The following is a 21042-nucleotide window of genomic DNA, read 5'->3' on the forward strand; positions in this document are numbered from 1 at the left end:
TATTTTGCTGTTCTGGCACCATAGGGGCTTCCTAAATGCGACATGCCCCCCGAGCAAAATTTGCTCTCAAAAAGCCAAATATGACGCCTTCCCTTCTGAGCATTGTAGTTCGCCCGCTGTGCACTTCAGGTCCACTTATGGGGTACCTCCATACTCAGAAGAGATGGGGTTACAAATTTTGGGGGGGTCTTTTCTGCTATTAACCCTTGCAAAAATGTGAAATTTGGGGGGAAACCCACATTTTAGTGAAATTTTTTTTAAGTTTTTTTACATATGCAAAAGTCGTGAAATACCTGTGGGTATTAAGGCTCACTTTATCCCTTGTTACGTTCCTCAAGGGGTCTAGTTTCCAAAATGGTATGCCATGTGTTTTTTTTTTTTGCTGTTCTGGCACCATAGGGGCTTTCTAAATGCAACATGCCCCCCGAGCAAAATTTGCTCTCAAAAAGCCAAATATGACTCCTTCTCTTCTGAGCATTGTAGTTCGTCCGCAGTGCACTTCAGGTCCACTTATGGGGTACCTCCATACTCAGAAGAGATGGGGTTACAAATTTTGGGGGGTCTTTTCTGCTATTAACCCTTTAAAAAATGAAATTTGGGGGCAAACCAACATTTTAGTGAAAATTTTTTTTTTTTTTTACATATGCAAAAGTCGTGAAACACCTGTGGGGTATTAAGGCTCATTTTATTCCTTGTTATGTTCCTCAAGGGGTCTAGTTTCCAAAATGGTATGCCATGTGTTTTTTTTTTGCTGTTCTGGCACCATAGGGGCTTCCTAAATGCAACATGCCCCCAAAAACCATTTCAGAAAAACGTACTCTCTAAAATCCCCTTGTCGCTCCTTCGCTTCTGAGCCCTCTACTGCGCCCGCCGAACACTTAACATAGACATATGAGGTATGTGCTTACTCGAGAGAAATTGGGCTACAAATATAAGTATACATTTTCTCCTTTTACCCCTTGTAAAAATTCAAAAATTGGGTCTACAAGAACATGCGAGTGTAAAAAATGAAGATTTAGAATTTTCTCCTTCACTTTGCTGCTTTTCCTGTTAACACCACTGCCATTTAGATGCAATAAATGTGCAATATACTAGTTTGGACGCTATTTTAATGAGTATAATTAAAAGCTATATTTTATGGGGGATTTCTAGTCAGGGTTCATCCTGAGGGGATTTATTCCCCAAGTAGGTTTTGTGTTACTTAAATTGGCCAAGAAACCCCTAGGGGATTTATCTTGTGGCTTTTCCTGTGAAACACCTAAAGGGTTAAAACATTTACTGAATGTCATTTTGAATACTTTGGGGGGTGCAGTTTTTATAATGGGGTCATTTATGGGGTATTTCTAATATGAAGACCCTTCAAATCCACTTCAAACCTGAACTGGTCCCTGAAAAATTGCGAGTTTGAAAATTTTGTGAAAAATTGGAAAATTGCTGCTGAACTTTGAAGCCCTCTGGTGTCTTCCAAAAGTAAAAACTCGTCAATTTTATGATGCAATCATAAAGTAGACATATTGTATATGTGAATCCCAAAAAAAATTTTCAATTTTTTCATCAAATTTTGGGATTTTTCACCAAGAAAGGATGCAAGTTACCACAAAAATTTACCACTATGTTAAAGTAGAATATGTCACGAAAAAACAATCTCAGAATCAGAATGATAACGAAAAGCATTCCAGAGTTATTAATGTTTAAAGTGACAGTGGTCAGATTTGCAAAAAAGGGCTTCGTCCTAGAGGTGAAAATGGGCTCCGTCCTTAAGGGGTTAATTAACAATCGAACCCCCCTGTGGGCATTGGTGTCGCGGCGGTGGTGGTCGCCGCCCGGTGCTGCGCCATTTTATGCTAGGGACGTTAGGGACTCACTCTAAATAGGTGGCCTTGATGTGGCGAGTGGGCTTGTACTTTTTGATCAAAAATGTATACTAACAACCTGTTAGTTTTTGATATTATGCTGAGAAGCAATCAGATCATTATACAAGATTGTAGATGTGCACCATGTCTGTTTTTCTACCCGAATTCACAATATATTTTTATAATTCGGACATTTCCGCACGTGGCAATACCACATGTTTATTTTTATTTACACTTTTTTTTTGTTTTTTTTTATGGGAAAAGGGGGTGATTTAAACTTTTATTCTCACTTTTTTTTTTTTTGCAGTGTTATAGCTCCCATAGGGACCTATAACACTGCACACACTGATCTTTTACATTGATCAGTGGTTTCTCATAAGATACCACTGATCGATGATTCTGCTGCTTGACTGCTCATGTCTGGATCTCAGGCACTGAGCAGTCATTCGGCGATCTGACAACAGGCAGGTAGGGATCCTCCGGCTGTCATGTAAGCTGTTCGGGATGCCGCGATTTAGGCGCGGCGATCTCGAACAGCTCCCTGAGCTAACCGGCATGGTTTCACTTTCACTTTAGACACGGCGTTCAACTTTGAACGTCGCCTCTAAAGGGATAATAGCACGCAGCACCGCGATCAATGCCACGTGCTATTAGCCACGGGTCCCGGCCGTTGTTAGAGGCGTGGCCCCGCGTTATAGATCGGGGGCGGACTCATGACATACGCGTACGTCATGGGTCCTTAAGAGGTTAAACACTCCTCCACCCTTCTAGCCATTTTCTCCCCAAGCACAGCTGCAGCCTCCCCATTGAGGTACAGTCCATCCCTACAGTAGAGTCGGTATCCGACAACAAAGTCGGCCAAGTTCTCCATGAACCCCAAACCTCTTCTTCCTACACCAGCTTCTGAGCCACTTGTTTACCTCCCTAATCTCCCGCTGCCTCTCTGATGTGGCTTGCGGTACAGGTAATATTTCAGAAAATATTACCTTGGAGGTCCTTGCCTTGATCTTGCGGCTTAAGTCCCTGAAATCATTTTTAAGGACACTCCACCTACATCTTACTTTGTCATTGGTGCCAATATGTACCATGACTGCTGGGTCCTCTCCAGCCCCACCCAGCAACCTGTCAACCCGATCCGGGATGTGCCGAACTCGAGCGCCAGGAAGACACCACACTGTTTGGCGATCCCGATCTTTGTGACAGATTGCCCTGTCTGTCCCCCTAATAATTGAATCCCCCACCACCAGTACCTGTCTGGCCTGCCCTGCACTCCTCCCTCCCTCCTTACTGGAGCAGACACCCCCTGGCGGTCAGAGGCAGAGTCCTGCTGCAGTACCGCTAGCTCTGAAATGGCACCCCCCTCATCTGCCAACCGGGCAAACTTGTTGGGGTGTGCCAGTTCAGGACTGGCCTCCCTGACACTCTTCCCTCTACCCCGTTTTCTAACTGTAACCCAACTAGCTGTTCAAGGATTGCATACATTGTGCAAGATGCACACTGGACTGCCTTTTCCAACATGGAGGCCATACTAGATTTGGGGATTGTAAAAATGAACAGTAAAAAAAAACAAATATTTCAATTAATCTCCATGAATTTAAAGTCCCTTAATTTTAAGTCCCTTACACTTTTTTACTTACACTCACTTATATACTTAACACTCTTGTATACAGACACACAATCACTAGCTTCAACAATCCTTTGGAATACTTGCTTTTATAGTTACCACCTTTCTCTTCCTTTGCCTGGAAGTGAATGCCAAGGATAGCTGGATGCAACAGGTGCAATTTATCACCTGCTATTTACATGTTTTGCTATACACATGTTTATTCCCTTTGTGTGTATTAGAACTAAAACAAAAAAAGGAGGAAAAAAAGCAAATTGGACATAATGTCACACCAAACTCCAAAAAATGGTCTGGACAAAATTATTGGCACCCTTAACGTAATATTTGGTTGAACACCCTTTAAAAAAAATAACTGAAATCAGTCGCTTCCTATAACCATCAATAAGCTTCTTACACCTCTCAGCCGGAACGTTGGACCACTTTTCCTTTGCAAACTGCTCCAGGTCTCTCTTATTGGAATGGCGTCTTTTCCCAACAGCAATTTTAAGATCTCTCCACAGGTGTTCAATGGGATTTAGATCTGGACTCATTGCTGGCCACTTCAGAACTCTCCAGCGCTTTGTTGCCATCCATTTCTGGGTGCTTTTTGACGTATGTTTGGGGTCATTGTCCTGTTGGAAGACCCAAGATCTCGGATGCAAACCCAGCTTTCTGACACTGGGCTGTACAGTGCGACCCAAAATCCGTTGGTAATCCTCAGATTTCATGATGCCTTGCACACATTCAAGGTACCCAGTGCCAACAACCCCAAAACACCATTGAACCTCCACCATATTTCATTGTAGGTACTGTGTTCTTTTCTTTGTAGGCCTTATTCCGTTTTTAGTAAACAGTAGAATGATGTGCTTTACCAAAAAGCTCTATCTTGGTCTCATCTGTCCACAAGACGTTTTCCCAGATTTTGGCTTACTCAAGTCTTGCTTTTTTAGGTCTCTGTGTCAGCAGTGGGGTCCTCCTGGGTCTCCTGCCATAGCTTTTCATTTAAATGTCGATGTTGCACACTGTGGACAAAGGCAAATCTAGATCTCTGCAGATGGACTTGAGAACCAAAATTGTGGCAAGATATCAACAATGTCAAGGTTACAAGTCCTCAGACAGTTCTCTTCTCCTCTTTCTGTTGCCCATGCTTAGTGTGGAACACACAGACACACAATGCAAAGACTAAGTGAACTTCTCTCCTTTTTGTCTGCTTTCAGGTGTGATTTTTATATTGCCCACACCTGTTACTTTCCCCAGGTGAGTTTAAAGGAGCATCACATGCTTGAAACAATCTTATTTATCCACAACTTTGAAAGGGTGGCAATAATTTTGTCCAGCCCATTTTTGGAGTTTGGTGTGACATTATGTCCAATTAGTTTTTTTTCCTCCTTTTTTTGGTTTCATTCCAATACACACAAAGGGAATAAACATGTGTATAGCAAAACATGTGTTACTGCAATCCTTTTCTGCGAGAAATGCTTCATTTTCTAGAAAAATTTCAGGGGTGCCAACATTTACGGCCATGACTGTATTTACCTTTCATCAGGGCATGCTCCATTCGATACTGTATAATTGAGCTATATCCTCCAAGAAGCACTGCACAGTACACTAGAAGGTGGCATCTGGAAATGCCTACAGCTCGGGGTATGCAGTCTCTGGGATTCTGATAGCTGCGTATCTTACAGGTATTAATGATTTCAGTTTGTTTTAGTGTACACGTTAAATCCTACCCTTATCTTGCCTGGCCGCAGCTCCTCATTGTTTACAGCTATGTCCTTAACAAATTAAAAATTCTCCCTGTCACTGGAGATGGAAGTAGTTATTTTATTAGTTGATCTTAAGCTAAAAGTAACCTAAAGTGCACAGTAATGCTGCTCCTGTAACATTCAATGACCGATCTTGCCTCATTCCCTAGTAGGAGACAAACTCAGATTCCAAAACCTACCACACATGGTATTTGATAATGGAAGGTTGTAATGTAGTAAAGACTGTTCTGCGGTATTGCAAATATGTACATAGCAACATAAACACGTGACAGCATGCTTCACTTCCTAGACTTACGATGTCTCCTGTAATCAGTTGGACCGATCGCCGAGAAGGGAGTTAGGCACACAAAGTAGCATGCTTCACCAGCTATATCTAATGATTGGAGGGGCTCTCCACCCTGAGACCCCAAATGATCTAAACTTTTTACATGTATAGGTAACACGTGAAATATTAATTTAAATGACAGTAACGCTTTAACATATTCTGCTTCAGTCTAATACCTTCTCATCAGGTGGTGGTATGTAGAGGAGTTTGTCCAGTCGCCCAGGCCGCAGCAAAGCGTCGTCTAAGACATCTGGTCTGTTTGTTGCTGCAACAATCATCACTGATTTATTTAAAACTTCTTTAAACTCCAGCTAAAATAGAGAAGGAAAAGTGTGAGCTCTAGTGATTCAAAGGGTACAAGGGTTGTCCAGAAGGAGAAAAAAGGGTCTTTTCATTAACCATGATCACCACCACGAATGATTAATTGTATCTCCCTAGCACCTGCAACTCTATACCTGTGATAGAAATGTCAGATTGCTTTAGAACTCTTCATGCAATTATGTCTCAGGCAGATATGTAAATGCTTACAGGTGTGGTTTGATTTGACATTGGGCCCCCGCCCTATAAAAAGAGTTTACTTTTGGGTAGTGTACCTGTTGGTGAGAGATTGTTGACTGCTAGACATGCCTCTACAACACACTTTTTGCTCAACTAACAGACTTTGGGAGGGGGTGCATCATTTTACCGAGTGAAAAAGTATGTCTGTTTTGATGGATTATCTAGGCTGTTTCTAATCAAGTAGATAGAAAATCAGGAGGTGTTGAAAGCAGTGGTTACATTAGGGCATACACACCAAACAGGCACCGGATGGAGCACACAGACCAGCAGTAGAAAGGATTGTTGATCTGCTGGCAAGCATGAGCAGCTTCCACAGTTTTCTTTTTGTCCACCATCCAACCACAGTTGGTGCCTTCATTACACAACCCTGTCTCTCCTCAAACCATTTCCAGGCACTTAGAACTAAATCTGGTGTCATAGCACCCATTATGTGTCCTGCCATTAACAGCCAGACACAGTGGCCTTCATTTGCAGTGATGTCATGAAAGATAAACCTAGGCTGCTATGGACTGGAACCTTATTGTGTTTGTGATGAATCCAAGTTCTATTTGGAAACCAAAGAGGATCATATTGGAGAATGAAGGCCACATGGTAAGCTTCTCAATCCTGCCTTTGCTGTGAAGCGACACACTACCTCAACCACAGGTATGATGATCTAGGGAGCCATTGCATATGACAGCTGTTCACCCCTGGTAGTGATACAAGGAACACTCCGTAATATGTGCAGCACATCCTGCAGCCACATGTGTTGCCTCTTATGGCAGGGCTTCCAACTGGCATTTTTTAGAAAGAGAATGCTCGCCCACACACAACAAAAGTGTTTCCATTGATTGTTTCTGCTCGACTGCGACATCTTCTTGGCCTGCCCAGTCACCAGATTCATCACCAAATGAGCATTCATGGGTTCAGTAGGGACACCAGCTTTAGCAACCAATGAATATGCAGGATCTACAGGTCTAGCTACAACATCTGAGGACAAATCTGCCGCAGGATGCCATATAGAACCTGTATGCCTTCATTATGCATCCTATTATGTAGATGTTCCTACAAAGATTCTACAGGAAATTATCACAGATTATACATGTAGTTTTCCCACTTCACTTTCTTCTCCAATTACGTAAATAAAGAAAAAAAACACCATACAAATGCCAAAAAGACATGGTACACCCTACTTACTCAACAGCTATGAGTAACAGTGTATGAATAGGCCTGTTCAAAAGCAAATCTAGCTGAGGCAGAGTAATTCCAATGCCGAACTTGGTATTTGTGGAAACAAAACATGCTGCAATCATATAATCTGTAAAGAATGCTACCCCATTTGAACATTACAACACCAACTAAACTGTTAGAAAAGACTAGATAACAGCAAAATAAACAACAAGACAGACATTTGGTTAACTAACCTCTTCATCGTGAAAATGCCCGTGATCACCCTCCAGCAGTACTTGTCTGCCTCTGCGTTCAGTAACCTTGAGCCCAACACCATCCAGTTCATTAAGTAGAACAGACAGAACTCTCTCTTGGACACCAGAACCTGTTCTGCTTTCTGTGCGATACCCCACAATTGCATCAATCTCATCCAAAAACACAATGGCTGGAGTGCTTGCTCTAGCTTGTCTAAAAAGCTGGAAAAGGTGAAAAAAAAAACATGCTGCAACTAAGAGAAACAATCTTAAAGTTACTAAATAAAAAAAATGATATATATATATATATATATATATATATTCACTATTCTAAGTTTAATATTCTTACCTGTGCCAAAGTCTTCTCAGAGTCCCCCACATACGGTGAGAAAAGATCGGCACCACTAATGGAGAAAAAAGAGCAATGGCAGCTGGTAGCTACAGCTTTCACCAGTGTGGTTTTGGCACATCCAGGAGGCCCATACAGTAGAACTCCTTTGGGCAAGGTTAATCCCATCCTCATGAAAGCATCAGGATACTTCATGGGCCACTCAATGCACTAGAAATAAAGACTGACTAACATTAATGTATATCCAGTTATCATTCTTTACGCTCCTTTTCTATACTGTACAGGTAGGAAAGCATAATGTATTATGACACAAATTACAGAACATAATGCAATACTTATGTATATTATTGAGATGGTCCCAAAGCAACAAAGCCTTTATGGTTGTGAGATAATGGGAGATTTACTTAATAATTTGTGCCAGAAAATTGAACTATATGCTGTATGTCAAACTGCTGCAAGTCTTTTAGATATTGCTTACACCTCCCATAAAGGGCTATTCCAGGCCAAAACTTTTTTTTATATATCAACTGGCTCCGGAAAGTTAAAGAGATTTGTAAATTACTTCTATTAAAAAAATCTTAATCCTTCCAATAGTTATCAGCTTCTGAAGTTGAGTTGCTGTTTTCTGTCTAACTGCTTTCTGATGACTCACGTCCCGGGAGCTGTCAAGCTCCTATGGGGATATTCTCCCATCATGCACAGCTCCCGGGACGTGACATCATCATTGAGCAGTTAGACAAAAAACTTCAAAAGCTAATAACTATTGGAAGGATTAAGATTTTTTAATAGAAGTAATTTACAAATCTTAAAATTAGGTGCAGCTCACAACAGAAGGACCGAGGCAGTCAAAGCTAAAGCCGTACCCCACCGGCAACAATAATAAATAACAGTGAAAATCTATAGCTTACGCCTCTACGACCTCACCAATGGTGCATAATGGTGTGGGCAATAATAGATATAACAGCGTTTACTCAGAAATTGTTTTTTAATTCAGATTATAAAATATAAATATGTAAAACAATGACAAAATAACACATTACACTGGCACTGTCTAATGAAAATCCCACTGGGCCCTAGTGAGATATCCAAAATAGAATATAAAAAAATGAATAATAAATATAAAAATGAATTAGTGTTCTAATGAGTCCATGAATCTGCAGATAAAAAAATAATAAAAATAAAATCCGCAAAAGGTGTAGATGGATATTTGGTTTTGTGGCAAAATAATTTTATAACAAAGTCAAATGTAACAAAAAGTCAGTGATCAAAAAATGAATGGATGATACAGAATATCTCTCACCACTGCTTCTGGCTTGATGAGTGGTGAGAGATATTCTGTATCATCCATTCACCCACACCATTATGCACCATTGGTGAGGTCCTAGAGGCGTAAGCTATAGATTTTCACTGTAATTTACAAATCTGTTTAACTTTCCGGAGCCAGTTGATATATATATATATAAAAAAGGTTTTGCCTGGAATACCCCTTTAAATAGTTTTAAGAATCAACTTAAAAGGGAAAGCAGTAAATAGGAGTCATAAAATGAATTGCAGCAAATGTATTCTTCCAAATTCATCTAAATAGGATTAAAGTAAGTTAATCACCAAAGACATGAACATCTGAACAGGCGCTTCCCCAAACAAGATCCAAATAGCCAGGTTCTTTGAAAAAAACAATAGGATGCTTGATTTTAATATTTATTTTATTTAATAAATTATTTATTTATTTATTTATTTTTTCAATGTAACTGGCCATTTGGATTTTGTTTGGAGATCCCTGATTTTGGTGATTAACTCATTTCCTATGTGTGGGGATGGAGAACAGGATGCTCTGAGCAGCAGATTCATCACTATCAGTACAGCACCAGTAGGCAAACAGCAGAAAATCAGTAAATATTTTTTCAGATAACACTTTAAAGGGATATTCCAAAGAATAAAATATTTGTTCAGGTCAACTGATGACAGAAAGTTATAAAGATTTGCAAATTACTTCTATTTAAAAATCCCAAGCCTTGCAGTACTTATCAGCTGATATACCGTATGTTCTGGAGGAAGTCTTTCCAGTCAGACACAGTGCTCTCTGCTGCCACCTCTGTTCAAGTTAGGAACTGTCAAAATAGTGTTTTGGTGCTCAGGTGAGATATGAATATAGAACACAATATGGAACTAGCAGTATAATGATAAATACTTAAGATTTATTAATAATAAAAATAGGGCCCTTGTGACACACATCAACCCATACAAAATTTTATAAATAAAAATCCATATAATAATGGGGAATAAAAATAAATAAATCATAAAATAATTGCAAGTTAGGAACGGTCCAAAGCAGTAGCGAATCCCCATAGCAAACCTCTCCTGCTCTGGACAGTTCCTGACACAGACAGAGGTGGCAGCAGAGAACACCATGTCTGACTGGAAAGACTACATACATTTCTCCAGGACAAGTACTGGAAGGCTTGACATTTTTAAATAGAAATAATTTACAAATCTGTATAACTTTCTGTCTCTAGTTGATTATGATTCTTTTTTTCCTTAGGAGTACCCCTTTAATGTCTAAATGGACTTAACGTTCAGAAACTACTTATCTAGCCTTTGTTTGACAAGAAGATCTAAAAAACATTAAAAAAAAACCTCTAAAGATCTAAGAAAACATAAATAGCTTTTAAAATATAGAAATTATTTAATGGATTAGACCATTAGGAATGGATTGTTCTACCTGTTTTAATAAAAGTTTAATATCTTCTAGGCCACCAATCTGTTCCCAGAATACTGGCTTAAACTCCACCTGTCCAACAGCACTCCGCACAGAAGTGGGTCGAATTTTTTTGAAAGCTTCCAAGAAATGTTCTCTTTTTACTTGATTTAGTTGACAATCCTTAAAAGAGAACATGGAACATGAAAACAGAAAATATTTTTCTTTCCGCTCACCTCCTCTACGGTCTGCGCGGACTTCAAGCCAGGCCTGGCTTCATACGTGTCAGCAATAGAAGAAAGGAATAGTCCAGCAGTGCCTTAAAATGTTGAATTTTATTCTTTCCTTTAAAACGAAGAGCACACTCCAAACACCATCACCATGCCGGCATGCAACTCACATGGACGCGTTTCGAACGCATGCGCGTTCTTGTTCACCATGGTGATCAAGAACGCGCATGCGTTCGAAACGCGTCCATGTGAGTTGCCTGCCGGCATGGTGATGGTGTTTGGAGTGTGCTCTTCGTTTTAAAGGAAAGAATAAAATTCAACATTTTAAGGCACTGCTGGACTATTCTTTTCTTCTATTGCTTAAAAGAGAACACGGAAAATTATGAAAGCAACTTATTTCTGGATACTATAATTTGGTATATAGAGCGTCTAATATTTAGTATTTCATCAGACCTAAGGTAGACCGCACCTTTGCAGCACCGGGTGTGTCACTTTATTACTGAAGGTTAATCAAATGTGACATAGTTAATCAGTTCTAGCTGCAACAGTATATCATTAGATAACACACAAATATTAACTTACTTTATTACATCATATTTTGAAACAATATTTTAATTGGAAAGATTATAAAAGGGTTCCTGTGTCTAAAAGCACACAAAAAATAGCTAGCACAACTAAGAAATACATGGGTGAATGCCACTGTGGCAAATAAAACAAACACAAACAGAGGCCCTGATTTACTACGGAGTGGAGTTTTTTTTATTTATTTATTTTAACACATGCTCAGAGCTGTGGGGTTTTCCTCCGTGACACTTGGCTGTGGAATACATAGGCAATGTTATAAGTTTGGCAACCACAATCAGATTTTTATTATACCTTAACAGTTACCAAAGATGTCTGCAGCTCTCAGCAAGTAAGAGTTAAAGGGGTTATCCAGGAAAAAACTTTTATATATTATATATATATATATATATATATATATATATATATATATATATATATATCTATATCCAGAAAGTTAAACAGATTAGTAAATTATTTCTATTAAAAAAATCTTTCAGTACTTATTAGCTTCTGAAGTTAAGGTTGTTCTTTTCTGTCTCTCTGATGACACGTGTCTCGGGAACCGCCCAGTTTAGAAGCAAATCCCTATAGCAAACCTCTTCTAGACTGAGCGGTTCCCGAGACACGTGTTATTAGAGAGCACTTAGACAGAAAACAACAACCTTAACTTCAGAAGCTCATGAGTACTGAAAGGATTAAGATTTTTTAATAGAAGTCATTTACAAATCTGTTTAACTTTCTGGAGCCAGTTGATATATAAAAAAAAGTTTTTTCCTGGATAAACCCTTTAACAGATTCCTTTTAAATGCTGTGTCCAGGAATCTGACCTAAACAGCAGTGTATTCCTTCTCTAAATAACAATTTATAGTAGGGGTCACGAGAGACATCTCAGAGATAAGTGTTTGGCTGACAGCTATCTAATGTATATGGTCGGCATGATGTTTAAAGGAAAATTATACAATGAAGAAGTAAAAAAAATTATAAATAAATTATGAGGAGATCCAGCATAGCTATATACAGTGGTCCCTCAAGTTACAATATTAATTGGTTCCAGGACGACCATTGTATGTTGAAACCATTGTATGTTGAGACCAGAACTTAGTGGAAACCTGGTTATTGGTTCTGAAGCCCCCCAAAATGTCATCCAACAATAGGAAAAAGTGAGAATTAAAGAAAAATAAGTAGATAACTAATATAGATAAAGTAAATCCTTGCATATAAAATAAAGAAAGATCTGCTGGGAGCTGTAATCACTGTCTATGTCAATGTTTCCCCAAGCAGGGAGCCTCCAGCTGTTGCAAAACTACAACTTCCAGCATGCCCAGACAGCCAAAGGCTGTCCGGGCATGCTGGGAGTTGTAGTTTTGCAACAGCTGGGGGCACCCTGCTTGGGAAACACTGGTCTATGTAGAGGACAGGAGCTTCTTCAGGGTCCTGTACAGTACATGCAATGTCCTAAAAAAGTAAAATGGAGCCGCCCTCACCTGGTGTCCAAAGGAGCAGGTAACCCTGATACAGGTAAAGTGTACAGAACATGTAATACCTCCCTGTACTGTAGAGGGCGCTACCAGACATCAGTCAGTGCATACGCTTCAGTAATACAGGTGTTTTACCAGTAAAATGCCCATTCTGATTGGTCAGTTCTTCCAGCCATTGACACGTTTCACAGATCTGGACTGTCTGTACATTGTATGTTGAGTCTGGTTTCAACTTACAATGGTCCAGAAAAGACCATTGTATGTTGAAACTATTGTATGTTGAGGTCATTGTAGGTTGAGGGATCACTGTACATATTTCTTTACTTTTTACAGAATATGTGTAAAAAAATCTAATGCAATGCGAGGGTGTAAGTTTCACTGGGAAAAAAGGTATCACAATACTACTTTATTACTGCCGCAACCACACTGAAATGAGCGTGTCTATTTCTGGAGGAAAGGGTGGCAGTAGGCTGACCAAGCATTTGGCTCTCAGTTATCCTATGACTATGGACTGTCTATGGTGCGCTTCCACTTCTGTACACATCTTGTCTTTGGAGCCCCATGTACAGATAAGCTTACAGAAGCCAACACAGTTATATCCTTAGTCATGGTCCCTTACAACTCCTCTTAGGGGCCAAACCGAGAAGCTGTTCATTACAAAATTATTAACAATACAGTCTCATGGGCCTAATGTGTCAAGAGTTAACTTCCCATACTTTCGTACCTGCTGGGCCTGGAGTACCACTTGCATAGCAGCATCTCTGCAGAGGGCAGTAAGATCAGCTCCTACATAACCCACCGTCATATCAGCCAAAGCATCTAGGTCCACGTCGCTGTGTATAGGAACGTTTGACGTCAGTACCTCCAGAATGGCCTTTCTTTGACTTACTGTAGGGGTCCCAATAATGATCTGAAAAAGAGCATAAACATTTTATCACAGAGCAAGTCCATGACAGAGCAGAGAATGCATGATGTGGTTACATCTATTACTAGCAGTAATATTACTTCTATAATGTATTATTTTCCCTGTTTGTGTAATGGGATCATTTTGGACAATATGAAAACAAATCAGTCACAAGAACTACATTCTATCAGTTCAAAAACAGAGGTGCTCTCCAATTGGAGACCCCTTTCTTTGAAGTCTACATGCCCTCATAAGGCTAGGTTTCTACCCAGGTTTTTTTCTGGCGTTTTTTTTGGAATACCGCCACTGCAGTTTTTGAGCCAAAGTCAGAAGTGGATCCAGCAAGAAGGAAAAGTATAAATCCTTCCCATTCCTTCTGAAAACATTTCTGTCTTTGGCTCAAAAACTGCAATGGCAGTATTCCAAAAAGCACCAGAAAAAAACCTTGTGTGGAAACCTAGCCTAAGACACACAGTTTTTATGCAGTTTTTAAGCAAACACCAGGGGCAGATGTGTATTCATAAGGGTGTGGTGAACCCTCTTTAGTTTTCTTACATCAATACGTTTGCCAGTCTAAAGTGTACTGGTATCTTATTTATAGGGTCGCAACGCTTTGTTAAATGGAGCTTCTGAAGACTTTTCTCTTGATCTTGTAACTCACAACAGTTTTGGTAGATAGGTTTTTGCTTGCATGTTTTTGTGACTTTTTGAGCCTCCCCCTCCCTACACACTTGATTGATTTCATTGATGACTTTGTACTGTTTGTGCACTAACACCACAGAAAATTAAGAAACCAAAGCTGGAAGCCAAAAAACCAATACCACAGGTGTAGTCATACGTGTTTTTAACCCTTAGTGGATGATAAATAATATTTTTTTATATACAATATTCTGTACTGAATATATGTATAAAATTTATGGTATCTACATGTTGAAATAAGGTGCTCACCAGTTGTCAAAGGATATCATGTCTATAGACATGTCTACATGACACATTATATACTATTTCAGTATATATGTAGCAGGGGAATGGTCACAGTCACGTTGAGACTTCAGAGAAGTACCATATAAGTAAGGTTAGTAGTATCCAATCAGATAACAATGTAGCCATGACATAATGCATAAACCCACAAGTAAAATTTATATTCAGCCAACCCACTAGGAGGAGATATATACTATATAGGTATATTTATCGATATTGGACACAGGATTACTTAGGATAAACACACCCACATATATAAAAGACACACTTCAATCATAGTAAACACACCCATAGTTATGGTATAAGTTCAGGAATTCAAAAGAGGAAAAAGCTACCAAAGGAGGAAGGAAGGCGGGGCCAAGCCAGACCAGACCAGGCCAGCCTGAAGGAGGATGACAGCTAGAGGATGCTAACAGAGGCAGCCATCTTAACCTCTTAAGGACACAGGGCGCACCTGTACGCCCTGCACCCGGTCCCGGTATTTAAAATGGGGTCACGCCGTGACCCTGCATCATACCGGGTCAGTCTCGGCTGTAAATGATAGCCGGGACCCTGGGCTAATAGCGCGAGTCACAACGATCTGTTAACCCTTCAGACACGGCGATCAAAGTTGATCGTTCGCCGCATCCAATACGAAAGTAAAAGCTTCCCAGCAGCTCAGTCGGGCTAATCGGGACTATCGCAATAAAATCGTGATGTCCCGATCAGTTAACGACAATTACCCCAATCCGGGATCTGATTAAATATGAAACACAATTACCCCAAGACTCTTGGCTTGGGGTACAGATATCCCTATATAAGAGGAGTCCCTATAACATAACTTTTATTGATATGTATTAAACAAAAACAAGCAGACAATTGGTGCTCAAGGTGAGTTTTAAAATTACATGCACTTTATGCCTGTTAACATAATATTAACAGGTGGAAAACCACTCACTGAAATACTCAAAGTGGGAAATCAGGCATAGTCCCACATTAATTGGCATATATGGCATGAGCTATAAACATATGATGCCTCCCCTACATGTTTCGGTGAAACATCACCATCATCAGGAGGTGTGGCAACAACCCGACCACGTTGGATGTCCCCTTATTTATAGATAACAGGTACTATGTCACAATCCTGCGCCCATCTGGGCAACCAATACAAGCGCTTTTAAGAATTGACCTATCATGATAAACCACTTGCCCCACCTCATTTCCAGTTTTCACTGACTTGACCCTCTAGCCTGCAAGGTTAAAAGGAGTTCTCCAGTATAGGAAAATGTATCCCCGGGGGGTGTGGTCAGACTCCCCCGCAATCTGAAACTTATTCCCTACCCTTAGGATAGGGAATACATTTTCCTGTACTGGACTACCCCTTAAAGCTGTGACCTGTATCAGTTCATAACAAACTTTTTGTGCAAAACAGTTACGTTAAGAAAAAATAAAACCCTACTAGTAAAGAACATGTAAAGGATATATTACCTCTCTATCGAACCTCCCAGGTCGCCTGAGTGCTGAGTCTATGACGTCTGGCTGGTTTGTAGCAGCAACAATAACCATCTTGTTGTCACTGTGGATCCCATCCATGAGTGTCAATAATTGGGCAACAATTCGGTTTTCAGGGGCATTACTGTGCCCTCGCTTAGGACACAAAGAATCAATCTCATCAATAAAAAGGATACAAGGACCACTACGAGAAACATTTCTGGCCTTATCAAAAATCTTCCGCAAATTCTCCTCAGCTTCTCCAGGTCTTGATCCATGAATTACTGGCCCATTCAGGCTTAGAAGATAGGCACCTACTTGTCTTGCAACAGCTTTTACCAAAAGTGTTTTACCAACTCCCGGTGGCCCAACTAAGAGAAGACCTTTCGGACAAGCAAGGCCTAACTTTGCTATTGTCTGTGGGTAGAGGAAAGGTAAACTAAGAATTTCTTTTAGTGCTGTACATATGTCATCCATTCCAGCCACCCGAGAGGTATTGTCTGCTATTTTCTGGTACCACTCCAGTGTGGTTGTCTCTTTAATGTGAACACTTGTTTTTGCCATTATTAATCCTGCTCCTTCTGATATTGGGTCCATATCTAAAATTTCTATATTTACAACTGGTGAGTCCTCTGGAATGGTTACCACATATCCAGGTAAGACATATACATTTCTTATGAAGTCTCTGACAACTTCCGGCAGAATTGTTGCTGATACTTTTAGTTTTTCTTCCACATTTTTTAGTACAATTTTCACATTCACTTTTTTTAACCTGACAGAATTTAGTTTTTTTAGGTGACATAAAGTAACAGCATCCTTATATTCTATTGAGGGTTCAGGTGAGGTGGCACACAGGACATCAGCTTGTAGAAAGCCATCAGACAGATCTCTTCTCGGCCAAGCAGTGCACAAGCAGCTGCCACTGGGTAAGGATATTAGAAGTGGGAACCCAACCTTAACTCCCAGTTCAGACATTGCTTTGGGTCCTAGCCTGCATCTCTGTGTTCCACGATCTTCATGATTCAGAGGCAATAACTTAAGAACTGTGTCCATCTGTGATATGTATACAAAAAAATCACTAAAATTACTTTCAAAGTAACAAATATTTTATAACAAACACCTGAATATACCTTCTATGGCTCCGTTCACATCTCTACACTAAAAAGTTTCATTTCCCACATTTTGACTTACTGTAGATGTATGTGATGGTGATCGCACAGGGCACAGAAAACTGTACCAGAGTGACCACCTGCTGATGGACATCTGTGTTTGACAAGACACCATCCAGCACTACGGGGGAAGATTTATCAAAAAGTTGACCAGTGGCCTATAAAAACCAACCAGATTGCTTTTAAAAATGAAAGAAACAATCTGATTGGCTGCTATGGTTAACTTCTCCCCTACACAAGTTTTGATACATTTCCCCCTATGGCCATGAAAAGTTTCATCCTCGCTGTTTAACCCAGTAAAAAAATAAAAATAAATTATATATAACAAATGATAATAAACACTTATGTGTTCAGAACAATTGTAGAAAATATAGGAGGAGAGTGGAGGCGCCTCATGTAGCCGTGGTGTATCTTTGTAGTGGCCCTCTGTGGGGGTATGGTAGAATCAGCGTGCAAATAAAAATCCTTTGGTGGGGTATCCAGGATATGCAAGCCGGCAGTAGGCAGGGACTCATAGGTAAATAGATGAGGAGAAGGAGAAAAAGTGTTGCTACTGCAGTGGCACACGCATATAGTATCCGGAGTCGTGCAAGTTCAGTATCAAGAAGGTTTATTGATACAAATTATGAACAAACAAAATAAAATTGCAACAAACATTATAAGACGCGTTCTGTAGCCTCTCAATAGGGGGAAGTTTAAATACAGAAAAAGGCGCCAAATAGGCAGATGGGTGTGTATACAGATGGGGAATATCGGGTAAAAATCTGAGTTAAAATGTGCCCAAATTTGGGACGGGAAAGAAAAAGTCCATACTTGTATAGTCTGTAAAGGAATATAACAAACATGCAGGATTTAAAAGTCCACACCGGTATCCTAATGCCGAGACACCCGATTGGTCGCTCCACATCAGGATACCGGTGTGGACTTTTAAATCCTGTATGTACTATATTTATGTTTTATTCCTTCCCAGATCATACAAATATGGACTTTTTCTTTCCTGTCCCAAATTCGGGCACATTTTAACTCAGATGTTTACCCAATATTCCCCATCTGTATACACCCCCATCTGCCTATTTGGTGCCTTTTTCTGTATTTAAACCTCCCCCTATTGAGAAGTAGAAGACCACTACCTCTCTGCAATTGAGAAAGGGAGATTACCCTCCCAAAACGCGTCTTGCTTTTATTATATTTGTTGCAATTTTATTTTGTTTGTTCATCTATAATTTGTATCAATAAACCTACTTGATACTGAACTTGCACGACTCTGGATCCTATATGAGAGCGCCACTGCAGTAGCAACACTTTTTCTCCTACTCATCAACTTGTGTGTGTTATGTTATTTTTTTGTTATTTTTTTTCTGGTGCTATGCTTGGTGACTTTTTTGTTATATCATGTTTCTACAGAAAATGTAAACACAAAACATAACAACTAAAAATTCAATGCAGTGAGAACTGCATTGCAAAAATACAACTCCCAGCATGCCATGACAGTTGCTGGTTGTCTGCGAATGCTGTAAGTTATAGTTTTGCAACAGCTGGAGGAGATCTACAGTTTGGAGACCTTGGCTCTATCTACAGTGTTCTTCAACCTATAGCAAAGCTATATGCCTTCAGCTGTCAGGGCACAGTGGACGTTGTAGTTTTGCTAGGGGAAAACACTGGAGGAGACATTAATAAAGTACTGTATAATATCCTAGTATAGTCGTCCAGTACATAAATCCTTATGGAAGGAACCTGATCATCATAGACAGGGCCGGACTGGCCATCGGTCATACCGGGCATTTTCCCGATGGGCCTGGCTGTCCCCCTGCCTATCTTTAATACTGTGAAGCTGCAGCCCGAGGCTGCCGACTTAAGTGCTGGGGCTGCTGCTTTAAGAGCTCCGCACAGAGAGAGAGGCCTAATCTCCTCCCTCCTCAGTGATCACTGAACTCACAGAGAGGAAAAACAGCCGCCGCTGAGGAAGCAGGGCCGTGATTTATGTCAGTCACTTATCTAAACTTATCTCATCTCCTGTGATCCTGGCCAGCTGTGAGGTGAAATCATTATCATCATCAGGGCCCAGTTCGTATCTCTTCTTACATCAGTACTCCACTCGGTATGGTGATTCCACTACATTTTGTAAGCGAAGTTAGGGCTGGTGTAGATTTGCGCCTCAGTTAGTGCATTTGCGCCAAAAGATGCAACAAACTGAAAAGGCGCACATCATACTTTCTGACCACTGCATGATATGAACTGAAATCACAACTTGATATGTTTTTTTTTTTTAAAAACCTTCTAAATGAAAAGTCGCTTAACTTTGGCACAAAAAAAGTGGTAAAAATATTCACAAATTTCCCCCAGTGTGTACATATTTTTCATTACTTATCCTGTACTGATCCTGAGTTATATCCTGTATTATACTCCAGAGCTGTACTCACTATTCTGCCGGTGAGATCACTGTGTACATACATTACTTATCCTGTACTGATCCTGTGTTATATCCTGTATTATACTGCAGAGCTGTACTCACTATTCTGCTGGTGAGGTCACTGTGTACATACATTACATTACTTATCCTGTACTGATCCTGAGTTATATCCTGTATTATACTGCAGAGCTGTACTCACTATTCTGCTGGTGGGGTCACTGTGTACATACATTACATTACTTATCCTGTACTGATCCTGAGTTATATCCTGTATTATACTGCAGAGCTGTACTCACTATTCTGCTGGTGAGGTCACTGTGTACATACATTACATTACTTATCCTGTACTGATCCTGAGTTATATCCTGTATTATACTCCAGAGCTGTACTCACTATTCTGCTGGTGTGGTCACTATGGATATACATTACATTACTTATCCTGTACTGATCCTGAGTTATATCCTGTATTATACTGCAGAGCTGTACTCACTATTCTGCTGGTGAGGTCACTGTGTACATACATTACTTATCCTGTACTGATCCTGAGTTATATTCTGTTATACTGAGTTATACACTGTGGTTCGCTGTGCTGTTACAATGTGCCTGCTAACCACTGCCTGCCAGAGCTGCCACTGACGTAATAAGGAAGTTGAGAGCCAACAGCGAGCACAGATTTGGAGGTACCACTATTAGGCTGCTTTCACACTATGAGCATTAATCCTTTATTAAACTTCCGTTTTCTGTGTGAAAACGGATGTACAATAATGGATGAAATAACAGGTGCTAATGGATGAATAAATATTCATCTGTTAAGACCCGTTAACATCCCTCATGCATGGCTGTAACACCTCTGCCTACAGACTCCCCCAGCTGGGACTACTACTGCTCCCATCATGGAACAGACTTCTTTCCATGATGGGAGTAGTAATTCCCTGGCTGTGGGAGTCTGCAGACAGCTGGGGAGGCTACATTAGTGTTTGTACTACTACCCCAATCATGGAACAGAGTATGTTCCATGATGGGTGTTGTAGTACAGGGGCTGAGAGATTGATCGCACCGGGTTTCACTTCTGAGACCCCATGCGATCAGAAGTTATTAAGCAGGTGAGCGGGCGGCATGCTGTGCTCTACTGCGATGTATCAGTGTGTTTTAACTTTCATTTTCAAATCTGCCGCGGGGAGCCCTGAATGGCCGGTACTATGGAGCCATTCAGGGCTCTCAGTGGGAGATTTCAAAATGAACATTGCGAGTAGCAGGGGAACCATATGTATATTAAAAGAGCTG

The 21042-nt window shown here is 40.3% G+C and overlaps 1 protein-coding gene across 2 annotated transcripts in view; it reads right to left on the minus strand.

Moving 5' to 3' along the window:
* The window catches only part of AFG2B (AFG2 AAA ATPase homolog B), a 287286-nt gene that overhangs the window by 19258 nt on the left and 246986 nt on the right, over positions 1-21042 (minus strand). For both annotated transcript variants that reach the window (XM_056572219.1, XM_056572220.1), the window contains 6 exons: positions 16177-17232; positions 13549-13734; positions 10577-10735; positions 7858-8067; positions 7509-7730; positions 5724-5858 (listed from right to left, as the gene is read on the minus strand). In XM_056572219.1, the coding sequence (XP_056428194.1) occupies positions 5724-5858; positions 7509-7730; positions 7858-8067; positions 10577-10735; positions 13549-13734; positions 16177-17232 (1968 nt within the window). The remainder of the gene's footprint in view (positions 1-5723; positions 5859-7508; positions 7731-7857; positions 8068-10576; positions 10736-13548; positions 13735-16176; positions 17233-21042) is intronic.

The sequence above is a fragment of the Hyla sarda genome, chromosome 4, assembly GCF_029499605.1.
Source record: "Hyla sarda isolate aHylSar1 chromosome 4, aHylSar1.hap1, whole genome shotgun sequence".
NCBI lineage: Eukaryota > Metazoa > Chordata > Amphibia > Anura > Hylidae > Hyla > Hyla sarda.